General features: G+C 32.1%; 1 protein-coding gene and 1 long non-coding RNA gene across 21 annotated transcripts in view; both read left to right on the forward strand.

Moving 5' to 3' along the window:
- Positions 1–14,732, forward strand: part of LOC127731700 (uncharacterized) — a 220,832-nt gene that overhangs the window by 47,157 nt on the left and 158,943 nt on the right. For 3 of the 20 annotated variants that reach the window (XM_052240502.1, XM_052240503.1, XM_052240510.1), the window contains one exon: positions 7,788–7,985. The exons of 15 other annotated variants lie outside the window; for them this stretch is intronic. In XM_052240502.1, coding sequence (XP_052096462.1) covers positions 7,788–7,985 — 198 coding nt within the window. Of the gene's footprint in view, positions 1–5,981; positions 6,183–6,212; positions 6,240–7,787; positions 7,986–14,732 lie in introns of those variants that run through there. 2 more of the 20 variants (XM_052240491.1, XM_052240497.1) reach the window with 2 other exon arrangements.
- On the forward strand, positions 7,994–8,887 carry LOC127731703 (uncharacterized). The gene is made up of 2 exons (XR_007995696.1): positions 7,994–8,163; positions 8,808–8,887. It is a non-coding gene; the product is annotated as an uncharacterized LOC127731703 (long non-coding RNA).

Consider the following 14,732-nt stretch of genomic DNA (forward strand, 5'->3'; position numbering starts at 1 on the left):
GCACAATCTTATCAAACCAACGTTTTCCTATTTAATAAATGGTCGTTCGATAAGTCTAATTGCAAATTTATCTGCTCATATAAAGCCTTGTTCTCAAACGAGAAAGGTAAATATGCTAGATATACTTACTAGAGATGTAATGAGATGATTATAGCCATACAATTTCTCATTGAAAACATGTATGCACGTTTCTGCATTTAATCTATCGACAGATTGTAGGTATTTATATGGGCACCAATTATGCCCTTTTAATAGCATTCTTGTTCCTGTACTGTAATGAATCACAATTTATGACCAAACTCAGTAAAGACCCGTCTTAATTCCGTTTAATTGATAAGTTCAACAACACTTACCGCAATTGTGATGATATTTTGTTTGTTCGATAATCAAGAATTCTCTAAATATTCTGCCAAAATTTACCCACAGAACTTCCTTTAAAAAAATCAAATATAAACAGCGGTAAGTGTCCTTTCCTAGATTAAGATATTTCAGTTTTACACTAGAAACTCTAGAAAAAGAAATTTACGACAAAAGTGATGATTTTTCTTTCCCTATACTTAATTTTCCTTTTTTTGGACGGTGATGTGGCACCATCTTACGGTATTTATATATCCCAACTTGTTCGTTATGCCCATGTCTGTAGTGACTTTTTGGATTTCAATGAGCGCGTATCCTATGTAATACTGTTCAATTATTAAGTCAGGGATTTCGTTATCGCATATTATGTAAAAACTACAAAATTCTTCCATCGATACAAAGATTTGGTTTGCAAGTTTGGCTGTTCTTGTAAAAAACTTATTTCAGCACATCCTACATTTTACAGTGATGTTGTTTACCGTCCCACGAAACTTATATACGATCTGGGTAAACTTGTCAAACCCTAATTAAAAAAAAGATCACCAAACAAACTCCATAAGATGGCAATTGTGTGTTCCTGCTGCCTTATTTTAGTACACAAATACTGATTTAACATGTCCAATGTGTCATTGATGATTCAAACGTACAGACCGCAGTCATGTGTCATTGATGATTCAAACGTACCGACCGCAGTCAATGTGTCATTGATGATTCAAACGTACCGACCGCAGTCAATGTGTCATTGATGTTTCAAACTAACAGACCACAGACAATGTGTCATTTAAGATTTAACCTTACAGATCGCAGTTAATGTGTCATTGATGATTCAAACTTATTGACCGCGGTCAATAGGTGATCACTCGTGTTCTCTTTCCGTTATTAGTCTCAATTACTAAACAAATCATTCTAACAAATGTTATTAATGATCACATGAAAGATCTGTCCCCGTGTGGCTCTTTAAAAGAGCATTTGTATGTTACACAAACACTGGGCGTTCGTCATTGGACTCATTTTGTACATTGCCAGTCTACATTTGAAACTGCATTAACAAATATAAGTGATAATGCGTAGCATTTATTCTGAAAACACCCCTTACTCTGTTCATACCTGATAACAATTATAGCTGGTATAAATAGAATAAAACACTGCAATTTCAACGATAGTTTATGGCTTAATTTACAAAATTTAAAACAGTTAGAGGAGGACAGGAATGTAATGGACAGTAGGTGTTGATCTATCGTAACATTTTCAGAACAACCGGACAACCTTTAGAGTCAGTTTGAGCAAATTTCGTAGTTATTTTATTTCAATTTTTGATTTTAGATAAAAAGTTACAAAAAAGTTAAAATGACTTTTAAAAACGATTGTTTAACCTTTTTTTATAATTTTTGAAGGCCTAGCCTACAGGGCAACTTGAGGTTTTCCCATCTCTTATCGTACGTCGTTGTTGTCTGTAAACTTTTGCGAAAGTCTTGTCCTTTGAAATTATTGTGCAAATTGCCACCAAAACATATCATTCTTACCATATATAGATAAAGAACATTTGAAGAGACACAAATACACTATAATACAAAATAAGGAACACAGCGGAATAATAATTTGATTTTGCGTTTTTGCTAGAAATGGTATTCTAATTTTATTGTATCTTTTTTTACGCAAAACAAACAGTTGAATCATGATACAGCTTCTGCGGAGCCTCATGTTTTACTTTTCTGGTCCTAATCTTGAAACTTCAATAAATGGATAGAAAGAAATATAGCAAATCTAAGTTATTTGTATTGAAAACTACTATGGATAGATCGAAAATTAAGTAGCAAAAATTACCAAACAAGACTAATTAAGCAACATGGCCGAAACTGTCTTTTGATTCCATATAGGCGTTTTGCCCTTAAACGGGTACTAAGGGGGACAGATTTAAATAACCACTGCGGTTTTGTCCTTATCCCAATTATTAAATTACTTATATATTTCTTATTTATTTTATCTTGTAGCTACATATAGCAAATTCTTTATTAAGATATGTTCACACTACATGACGACTGTTACCCAAAACTCGCCATTATAGGGCAATAACTATACTAAGGGGTCGTCAGACTAATTCAAACCATGTTGACTTATGCTTTAGCTTGTCTTGCTGATAATTTTTGTAATTCAAGAAAAACGCAAAAAAAAATATTGAAATCGTCATTAAAAGGCTATAACTCTTAAAAGGAATCAGCTGACGATTTCAACCAAGTTTATTTTTTTGTATATCTTGTGTTGCTGATTTTTTATATTTAATGTTTCTATCTATTATAGTTTTCAAGAGAATAGGCAAACATTACCTGATTACATGTTAAAGCTAAGTTTCAGGAAAATCGATAACTATGCGTGACGACCTCCCTATATGAAATGGTTGGTAGTTACAGAGAATTGGTCTTAACGTTTCAAAGCCAGTGGTACGTTATTACGCCTATTGTTTAAGCTATATGCTGAAAAAAGACCATTACAGAACAACCAAATCCATTGCAGCTCAATTTTGCCTGAGGAAGTCGGAACAGTTTTTTCTTTCAACCTTCTCAATATAAGCATGATGAAAACGGGAAATTTATGATAGGGACATTTTATAAATAATTTCATTACCAAAGCATTGACTACACATCTGATTATTATCCGGAGGGTTACATTCTACCAGAAGAAGTATCTAATCAGTACTAGTAAAATAAATCAACAGCTTATACATTAAGTGTGTCCGAAACGATTTTGTGGATTTACCTTCATCAGAAATGCTCAATCTTAACATACGGAAGACTGTGATGCATAAATACGGATATAAGAGTTAATTGATCAAATAAAATCAACAAACAATATCGTTAAATCTATCTTATGTCAAATTTGCCTGCTGAAGTTGAACGTTAGTTTCTTTCAAATTTCCTTATATGAGAACGTAATACAGTTTTTAAAAATTTTAACATTAACAATAAAATAATCAACACCTTACTCTCACAATGGCAAAGACCCATTTAAATCTAAAACACAACCACTACTTAGAGAATGATAGGATAAAGGGTTCTATGTTGAAAATTTTAAGTGTAATGTATGAAATCATTAAAAATATCAGCTTGAAATTGTATGCGTGTGAAGCACTTTCTTTGATTGACCTTCATCAGGAAAGCTTACGGGAAAAGTTTGAAAAACAAGGATGTAAAAGTACGGTGGAAAATAGATATCTGACGAAAAGGGCCCTAAAATAACAGTCAAATCAATCTTAGGTAAACGTTGCCTGATGTTGTTTCATTCTGAGATACAAGGTATTCCTTAGCATAAGATGATGAAACATTTGTCTAAGACCTCAAAGTTGTTGAAAATAAAAGATTGTTCTTCGTTTTTAAATGCTATCTTTCATAAGCTAGTGCTGTCGTGGGCTTATCGTCAATTCGTAATGTGGACAAGTTCATTTATATACAAATTATCTATTTGATATTATTCCCAACTTTGTACTTCGTTTATATCTATTTACTCTATATTATAAATATCTTACTATATTGAACATATATTTGTATTATATGGTTCAATGAATCCAAATACTCTATGTAGGCTCTTTGGTATTTACTCACCACTGGCTATTAGACAAATTACTTTTCTTAATAGTTGTTTTATCTGGTTCTGGCTAGTTTGACAGTTCACCTTTTGACTATATATATACTGTAATTTTTAACTATATTGTCAATGCAGAATAAGAAACACCAGAAACAACACTATGAGCCGTAGCCAGCATAATAAGGTATTTATAGTTTAAGGGTTTTACAAATTAATCTATGGTTAAAAGTTTTTGTCTTAAATATTTTATTTAGTTTCATTTACTTTGCTAATTGTATTTCAAACTTTATATTTTCTTTTTTACCTGTAATAAATTTTCAGTGTTGTATAGTATTTTATTGAGACGTATGGTCAACTTACTTTAGTGAACAGTTTTCATTAGCATTAATTAACAAATTGTTTACATTCAGAGTTGTCATTTAACTAGTTTTGCATTATTAATTATTTGCAATAGTGTAATTAAACATAATATACATTATTTGCTACAAAATGATATATTCATATGCATTTATTTGTAAAGTTATATTTATTTGTCATTATCTGTATATTTCAGATCTGTCGTTGCCTTCTTTATAGTATATAATAAAGTATGTGAACGTTCTGCATTCAATTCATCTATGCCTTATTCCACCTGGTCACAGTAAAAATAAATTATCGAGATTGATGAATGATGACAATGTTTAATAAATATGGTTAACACTTACTTACTTAAAACATTTACTGGTACATTTTTTTTACACATTTCAGTACAGAACATGCTGTTATCACGAATATCTTTCATGGTCACGCACACCTCGCTGATGTAATCCAAAACAGAATACAGAAATAGCAAAAACCGATTTATCAATTTAAATATTTTCTTGCTATTTTTACAGTTTAATTTTTTTTCTTGAGTTGATTGCTTCAGTTACTCTACGATAGCTTTAAGATGATATGTTAAATTGCTATTTTTATCAATTTTCTAGTCCAATATGTAAACTCACCAAAGATACCAGAATTATAATCACCAGATGATATACGATGTGTTTGACAAAAACAGCGGTGTTGAAAAAAATTTTCTTTTTCAGTAAAACAAGTAGGTTTTCAAATTGCGATTTTTAAACTATCTGAAGACTGAACATCTATATAATAAAAACTGTCAGGGCGGCTGATCCATTTCCAATTATATCAATTTCCCAAGTCGTAATAGTTAAGGACTGGTTGAAGTAATCCAATCATTAAGGAAATGCGACGTACAGAGTAGAATATTGACTGACGTACTTATATGTCAAAGTCTGTAAAATTGAAATGCGCTGTAATTTTTGTTTACGAATAACGTTATTCCGGAGGTCAGATCAATACCAAATGATGCATGACCAAGTGCCATTGATTACTTTCGGAATGCCAATTTTGTTTTCATAAAGTACACATTGTAATCGAACCAGACGATTATCATGCATTAGTCGTGTTAGTATAACATCAGTTTCAAGGACCTTTATTTTTTTTTATAATTGATGAATTGATAAATTGGCAGACTCGGTATTATAAAAGTAAATGCTTAGTAATTCACGTATCCAGTAAATAAAGAAACACTAAGTGTTTGTATAATATTGCCTATTTAGTCAAGACGATGTATTTTTTGCACTTCAATTGTTTTATTCTTCTTATGAAGATGCAATACAAAAGTCTAAAAGATAGAGTATTTTGTATCAATCTATTCTTTCAAGTTAATATACTTATGAAAATAATAAAGTGCCTCTTTTTATCAAAACATATAATCTGATGCAATAGTGAAAATTAGCAGGTTATGGCTTACATCTGCAAAACATTTTGTTATTCTTTGACCTAATATAGTCATCTCTAACGTTCGTGATAGTTGCATGCTCTGTATCGGATTTTGTCCACAAACAAATGCCCTATTTTATAAACATATGTCTGCACTGAACATTTTTTAACCACAATTTAAAAACTCTCCTTTTTCATAATATATCAAACCACTAGTTTTTGTAAGCAATGTATTACGTGCCTTACGATAAGAGTAGTATAAAAGGACAAACATATCCGAATAGAACTTCACATATTCTACTGATCAAGTAAAACCACGATAATGTTGACTTTACTTTTAGTTTCACTTGTCGGATCCGTTTCGGCGTATGGCAAAGTAGGTTCATTGTTAGGAGGACTTGGTAGTAGTGGAGTTGTCACAGGTGGAGCACTCATTGGAGGCGGTGGAGTTATTGGTGGGGCTGGAGGAATTGTCAGTGGTAGTGGACTTCTGTTAAACAATGGTGGATTAGGTGGATTAGCTGGAGTAGGTGGATTAGGTGGAATAAGTGGAGTGATCGGAGGTTTAAATACAGGTAATTTTAAATTGACCATTTATATTATGAATAATTTGCAAATTTCGTATAACTTTGTGTTAAAAAATCGCTACATTTCTACCGAATATGTCCATTATAGGCAGGTAGACGTCCCGATGAACGCAACATTACAAAAAAAAAAAACGCACTGGTCGCACGCAATTTGCCAAATACTTATCTAAATTACCAGCAAGGCATTAAACCTGATCGATTATTAGTCCCTGTTGGCATCATCAGGTCTTTCCTAAGTTCCCCTTTCATAAATTAAGGATTTTTAAAAAATCTGTGGTTCATACTCCATCGACCAAAGTTAAAGGAATACATTTGATGAAGGTCATATTTGGCCCCATTATTAAGTTTAATGTTTCAGGAGAAAAAAAAGTTTCAAAATGACGAAAAGGCATGAAAGAAAATGTTATTCGACAGCGTTGATGTGTACATCCCAATAAAGGCCAACGAATAAAGATATTTGCGCAATTTGACAAAATTGTTCAAATTTTAATCACATTTAGGCATAGGAAACATAGAGCATCTGGGGCGCAGGCTTTGCAATTTGAAATGTTCTAGGAAACATTACTCGAAAAGATATTTGCTGTCGATATATGTAAATGTTCCTGTGTTTATTTAATTTTCGTGGAAAATCAAATTGAGTGCTATTTTTGATGTCACAATTTTGTTATTGTATTAACTATATTGGTTGTTAATCTGGTCAGGAAAATCTAATTCGAAAGTAGTGCTAAAAACAAGAGCTAATTTGGTCGAACCTACTCTTTTGTCTGTCTGTTTAAATCCCTGTTAGAACTCCTAGCATTGTATTGTATATACGCATCTCTAGATTTCAAATGCTTACAAATGAGCGTTTCTGATTTAGATTAATCAATAAATTCGCGATAGATAAGAATTCCAAAAATCGCTTTAAGATAAACACGATTTCATCGATTGTTATTTCATTAAACAAGTATACGATATAATAAACATAATATAACATCACACATTTTAATTCAAATATTTGCAAGACTTATCTGTCATATATTCATCTATCTGTGTTCTTAAATGATATGTCTCTTTCTTACAACACTGTACCTAATTTATAATGAATATGTGCCTTATACGAAAATAAACGTTCCAGCTGAATATAAATACACATAACATGCAATAGACTCATGACATTCGTCAAGTGCTGATTTAATTTACCAGTTAGGGTCAGAACATGGAGGACTGTAAGTTCCCGATGATATAATCAGCTTAACGTAACATACCTCGTTGATAACATAAAAAAAATGTGTAGAATCTACGGTTTAGACTCAATCAGTCAAAATTGACCACAGATACATTTGGATATCTGTTAAAGTTCGTTGTCGTCATAGAACTCTAAACATTCCATTGTATTTACACATAGGTAAATTCCGAAAATTGCTTCGGTCAAACACAAGTTATCAAGTGTATATTCCATCAACCAAGTATACGATTTAATATACATGACAACAAATCTTGAAATTGATTTATTTACAGGACTTGTTGGTGGAGGTCGACCATGGTGCACATGTAGTTTGAAATGTGCTCCAGGACAAATAAAACTCAACAAGAACTGTAACTTGGCACCTCTTCTTCCTGGTAGATTGAATACTTGTTGTTCCTTATTGCCATGGTGGGTAACCAACCAAAATTACGGTCTTTCACTTGGTGGATCTGGTCTTATTGGTGGTGGAGGTATTGTCAGTGGTGTAAGTGGTATTTTAGGAGGTGGTAGTGGACTTCTTGGTTCCATTGGTGGTATCGGAGGTCCAATTGGTGGTGTTGTCAGAGGTTCTGTTGGTGTCATTGGAGGAGGCAGCAATGTTGTCAGTAGACCAATTGGTAAAGGAGGATATTATTAAGTATTTCAAATGTAAGTTTGTATTTCTTCTATATATATGTTCTATGACATTTATTATTTGCTCTGCGTATTGGCGGTGTACGTACATCGTCATCATATATACTTTGATCAAGACATTTTGCTGGGCATGCATACGCTTGAATACTACGACGTTCGAAGAATACAATTGTTGTACAAAAACCGTTGTTTTTTTCTTTATTTGGCAAAACAAAAGTAGTGTATGTGAGTTCTCCACTTCAGGATTTTTTCTTTATGAAACCTCATGTAGAAGTCTACATGGCGTTCCTTGAAACTGTGTATTATTGATAGTACGTGCATAGTCCGCTACACATGCAATTAGAGAAACTCTGAGCAATGTATTTTTCTGTTCATTATGAAGGAGAGAATCAAGTGTTTTCTGTCTTGAATCTATTAGATTATTATTATGTGGGCATTGCGTGATCTATGTGCTGTTTAATTAAATTCGCTACAGAATTAACACTATATATTATAACGTCTAAATTTTGACATATAGTACACAATCAGATAGATTTGTTGTATCACACACATAAGTGGACCTTCATTAAAGCATTGATGCCTTTTTTAGTTTAGATTAGTAATATCGATATACTGGAATTTTTTACTAACATTTTAATTGGTGTATCTTCTTATTGTAGGTAACACGAACACGAAGAAAAACTTGTAATGAAATGCTTGAAATTAGTAAATTTGTTTTATAAATATAATCGCAAACCGATTGTCATGCTTGTTTGTTTGAAACTTAGCTTTAACATGTAATCAGCTGAAAAAGCAATGTTAGTGTGCATAGTAAACATGGTACATAATTGATAAAAGAGTTGAACTTAGATGAAAATGTTGGTTTTTTTTTTGCGTCTTTTTTTGGTCATTTTGCTCTTCAACTGATTCATTTCTTATACAGCCTTGGCTTTAAAATATTCGGCTTTAAGAGTTTCTGATGAAGATACATCAAGAAAAGTGGATTTAGATTCTTGCGCCTAGGGGTGAACGCAACATAAAACTAGCCAAGGAAAACATAAAACTAAACTACCTGGTTATACGCCATGTTAATGTCCATAGTAAAACATGATACATTATTAATGAAATATTCTTACTAATAATGAAAAATAGAGGAGTAAGTAAGCAATTTATTAACAACAAATATAATATAACTTGTTAAGTAATTATAAGAAAAAAAGTGTCAAAGTATCCCATTTTACTTCTAGATAGACACGTACTTAAACAATATCAAGATTTTACCAATATGGACAACTAATTAACTCCAGTCATAAATTGAACTATCGTAGGCAATTATTGTACACACCCATGTATTGTATAAGACCATACGTTCTCTTTCGTGTTTTTTTAATATTTTGGTGGGTGGGCTGCAGTATCATTGACATACCCAAAACCCCTTATTTTCAATATTTAAATATTGCTCATAACAAAATTTTTGTTCAATTCCTGTAATCAAATGTTTGATTTTTACACTTTACATAAGAAAGCCAGGGATTCATAAATACGGAAATAAGAGCTAATTTATGAAAAATTAAAATTACTAAAGAATATAGTTTATATGAAAATAAAGGTGTGTGGTATGATTGCTAATGAGACAACTATCCACCGAAATTCAAATGAAGTGGATGTAGGCAACTATAGGCAACTGTACGGCCTTCAACAATGAAAACCATATTGAAAAGTAGGCCGTAAAAGGCCTCGACATGAAAAACATGAAATAATTAAGTTTATATAATGTCAAATTTGCCTTAGGAAGTTGGAACCTTAGTTTCTGTAAAATTTTAATATATGAGAACGTAGAAAAGTTGTAAAAATTTTTAACATTAACAATACAATTTCAACACCCGACACTCACTATGGGGAAAAACCCAATATGTTAAGGGGTTCTATTTTTAAAATGGCATGTGTAATGTATAAACTAAAAAAAAAGACAATATCAGTTTAAAAATTGTATGCTTTTGAAGCACTTTCCTAGATTGACCTCCAGCAGGATCGCGTAGAGTAATCATTTAAAAAACCCAGAAAAATACTGAAGAAAATATATGTATGACGAACCGAACCCTAACATAATAGCCAAATCAATGATTGTTCTTCGTTTCCAAATGTGTTCTTGCATAAGTAATGCTGTTGTGGGCTGATCATCAAATCCTAAAAGTTTACTTCGAGATTGATGTATGACGACAGTGTTTAATAAATATTGTTAACACTTACTTACATCAGACATTAAATTAGAAATTTGTGTTTACACATTTCAGTTCAGAACATGCCGTTATCACAATATCTGTCATGTTCACTCAAACGTTGCTGATGTAATCTAAAACAGAAAACAAAAACAATAAAAAACCGATGTATCTACTGTTAGATATTTTCTTGTTGTTTTTGACAATGTAATTATTTTTTTTTAGTTTTTTGGTTCAGTTACTCTGCGATAGTTCTAAATTAATAGATTAAAGTGCTTTATTTCTAAATTCCTAGTGCAATGTATAAACTCATCAAAGATACCAGACTTAGATATAAGAAGATATGGTATGAGTGCCAATGAGACAACTCTCCATCCAAGTAAAAATTTATAAAAGTAAACCATTATAGGTCACAGTACGGTCTTCAACACGGAGCCTTGGCTCACACCGAACAGTAAGCTATAAAGGGCCCCAAAAAAATTACTAGTGTAAAACCATTCAAACGGGAATACCGACGGTCTAATCTATATAAAAAACGAGAAACGAGAAACACTTATGAACCACATCAACAAACGACAACTACTGAACATCAGATTCCTGACTTAGGACAGGTGCAAACAAATGCAGCGGGTTTAAACGTTTTAATGGTACCAAACCTTCACCCTTTTTCTGAAACAATAGTGTAACATCACAACAAAGAAGACACACTATAAAATATCAACTGAAATAGCTTAACTCAATCAAAGGACATATTAACACCACTGAACATACACTGAACAAATAAATTTGACCTATGACACAATGTAAATACAAAATAATTAGCTTATAACCACCAGATGATATACGATTTGTGTGACAAAAACTGCGGTCTTAAAAAATCATTGTCTTTTTTAGTAAAATTTAAAAGCGCTGTAGTTAAACATTTTGTTCAACAATAGCATTATTTTTGGAGGTTAGATCTATATCAAAAAGCAAAATCCAAAAAAAAGTCTTTCATAAAATGGAAAGATCAAAAGCTGAAACACATCAAACGAATGGAAAACTACTGTCATATTCCTGACTTGGAACAGGCATTTCCTTATGTAGCAAATGGTGGAATACACCTGGTTGTGTTGCTAACTTAACTTCTCAATTGCTTGACATTCACATATAAGTCCTTTATATTGACAACAATGTGTGAGGAAAACAAACAGACACAATAGGTAAAAAATTCAAAATGTGGGGTACAGCAATCAACGTTGTGTTATAATCTTGATCATTATACAAACAAAGAAATATATCAACAAAAAAAGACGAAATGGGAATAGACACTCTATAGACAAAGTGCATACGCATAAAAGAAAACAAAAATGACCATGGCACAATAATGCAATGGCGGGATATATAAATACCGATCCACGCTAAAAGTATATTATCAAAAATGGACTAGCCATTAAAGGTTAAAAATATGCAAAGACAAACAAAAATAACATTATAACACTTAAATAAGGCAATAAACAACGTCAGTACCTAGAATTTAGACTTCAAGACCATCATGTATTGTTTTTTGAATATTTATCAACAAGGTCTTGGTATCTTCTGATGAACTTTATTATAAAAAGGACGAGACGTTATTGGACATAACCCTTGTTCATCAGTTTTCTACTCAGACACGGGTGACGTTTTATAACGTCTAAGTAGCCGCTTCAAGCTCTTGAATACCGAATGAGTTGGACCATGAATATCTCATATGCCGTTAAAATTGGTATATGGCTGCTAAGGTGGGGGAAATTTATAATTTCAAAATTGAAATCGTCTCGTTTGTTACAGATTCTGGTATTGAGATGACCGCTTATCTCAATTTCGAGGTATCAGTCTTAAAATGTGGCGGAGGAAAGCCGTGTCTGTTGTTTCTTTAATTGCTAGCTCTGAAGGATATATAAATGGAACAAATCAGAAAAGCTTTGATTGTTAATAGAAAAACATCATCAATATATCTGAATGTGAAATTAAATGTTCTGGCTTCTTTGATTTTCTTATTTTTGACAAGTGCCTGAAGGAACGTCGACTCATATAAAAATAAGAAGAGGTCGACAAGGAGAGTCGCACAGTTCGTTTCCATAGGAATAACGACAATTTATTGACAAAGTCTACCTGCAAATTCAACAAATATTTTGTCAGTAAGAAACTACAGCATACTGATCATTGTGTTTACTATTAACAAAATATACCGTATGATATCCAAAAGCAATAAATGGATAGTGTATGCTACTATCTGTATACTAAACAGCATTGTGGATTATTTCTTTTAAACGATTTTTCAATTGCAGATGGGGACTAGTGGTATACAAGGTTGAAAAACACTCACAAGTTTTGATAGAAATAATTTCAGATCAAGATTTAAAATTATCCAGAAAATCTTTAAGGATTTTAAGAATCCACAAATTGTTAATACCACTACGCGAGTAGACATTTTCACAGTATTTCTAAAGACCCTATCATAAAATCATTAATGACCAAGTGCCATTTATTACTTTTATAATGCCGAAGTTTTGTTCATAAAATTGAAAAGCACACGCTGTAATTGAGTCAGACGAGTATCATGCATTAGTCGTGTTAGTATAACACCACTACGAAGGATCTTTAACACTTTTTATAATTCAATGAATTAGTAAATTTGGGAGACATTTTTCAGTTGATTGTTTAGTCAGAAAGGTAAAGAAACACCCATATTACATTTAAGTCAAGACGATGTATTTTCTACGCTTCAATTTCTTCAGTCTTCTAATTAAGATTTAATACAAAAATCTAAAGGATATGGTATTTTTGTATCAATTTGTTTGTTCAAAGTTATAAATTTATGAAATTGAAAAAAAAAGCTTCTTTCTTTGAAAACATATTATCTGATGCAATAGTGAAAATTGGCAGATTTTTAATAGTCTCTTTTCAAATTGGCTTACATCAGCAAACTATTTTGAAATTCGTTAATCTAATATTGTCATCTGTAACGTTTGTGATAATTAATGCTCTGTATAGGCTTGTATCCACAGAAAAGAAAACTGCTTAACTAACATATGACTGAACTGCACAATTTTTAAACACAATCTAACAATTCTCCTGTTTCATATTATATCAAGCCACTAGTATTTGTAACCCATGTATTACGTGCCTGACGATAAAAATAGTATAAAAGGACATACATATCCGATTATTACTTTACATATTCTATACATCAAGTAAAACCATGTCAATGTTGAATATACATCTATTTTCAATTGTCGGATCCGTTGCGGCGTATGTCAAAGTAGGTTCATTGTTAGGAGGACTTGGTAGTAGTTGAGTTGTCACTGGTGGAGCACTCATTGGAGGCAGTGGGGTTATCGGTGGGGCTGGCGTAATTGTCAGTGGTAGTGGACTTCTGATAAATAATTGTGGATAAGTCGGAGTAATCAGAGGATTAAATACAGTTATTTTTTAATTAACCATTTATATTATCAGTTCGACGAAACAAGAACCCACCCACCCAATGCCACCCGAAGAGAATATTTAACAATAATTCTCATTTTTTGTTTTGATTTGTGTTCTTACCGTGTATGTATCTTTTTAAAACACTTCGTCTTTAATGCAATTTGGCAAACAACAAAACTGATGCATTTCTACTGAATTTGTGCATCATACGATGGTAGACGTCCCGATGAAGGCAAAATTACAATAACACGCACTGGTCGCACGCAATTTATCAATTGCTTATTTCATATACCAGCAAGGCATAACACCCGAAGGACTTTTAGTCCCTGTTGGCATCATCAGGTCATTGCCATGTTCCCTTTTCTTTAATTAAGGACTTTTAAGAATCTAATGTTCAAACTCCATCGATCAAAGATAAAGGAATAAGTTTGATAAAAGTCATAGTTGGCCCAATTATTATTTTCAATGTTTCAGGAGAAAAAAAAGTGTTTAAAGTTGACGAAAAGGCATATTAGAAATTTTTATTTCTATAGCGTTGTTTCATGCATCCCAAAAAGGCCAACAAATTAAGATTTTTGAGTAATTTGACACCTTTTTTTCGAATTTCAATCACATTTCGGCACAGGAACATAGAGCGCAGGCTTCGCCACACTAACTATTATAGTCAGATATTTAAAATGTTATATCAAACATTATTGTAAAAGATCGTTTTTGTCGCCGCATGCGCTCTATGTTTCCCGTCCATGAAATCAATGTTATTTTTTCTGTATTCATTTCATTTTCGTTGAAAATCACTTGAGTGCTTTTTTTCACGTCATGGAAAAACGCAAGTACATGAAATGTTAACATATTTTCTATCTAATTATTGTATTAGCTATATTTGTTGTTATACTGGATAATAAATTCTAATTCGAAAGTATTACTAAAAATATGAGCTAA

This window comes from Mytilus californianus, unplaced genomic scaffold (assembly GCF_021869535.1).
Source record: "Mytilus californianus isolate M0D057914Y unplaced genomic scaffold, xbMytCali1.0.p SCAF_20, whole genome shotgun sequence".
Classification (NCBI taxonomy): Eukaryota; Metazoa; Mollusca; class Bivalvia; order Mytilida; family Mytilidae; genus Mytilus; species Mytilus californianus.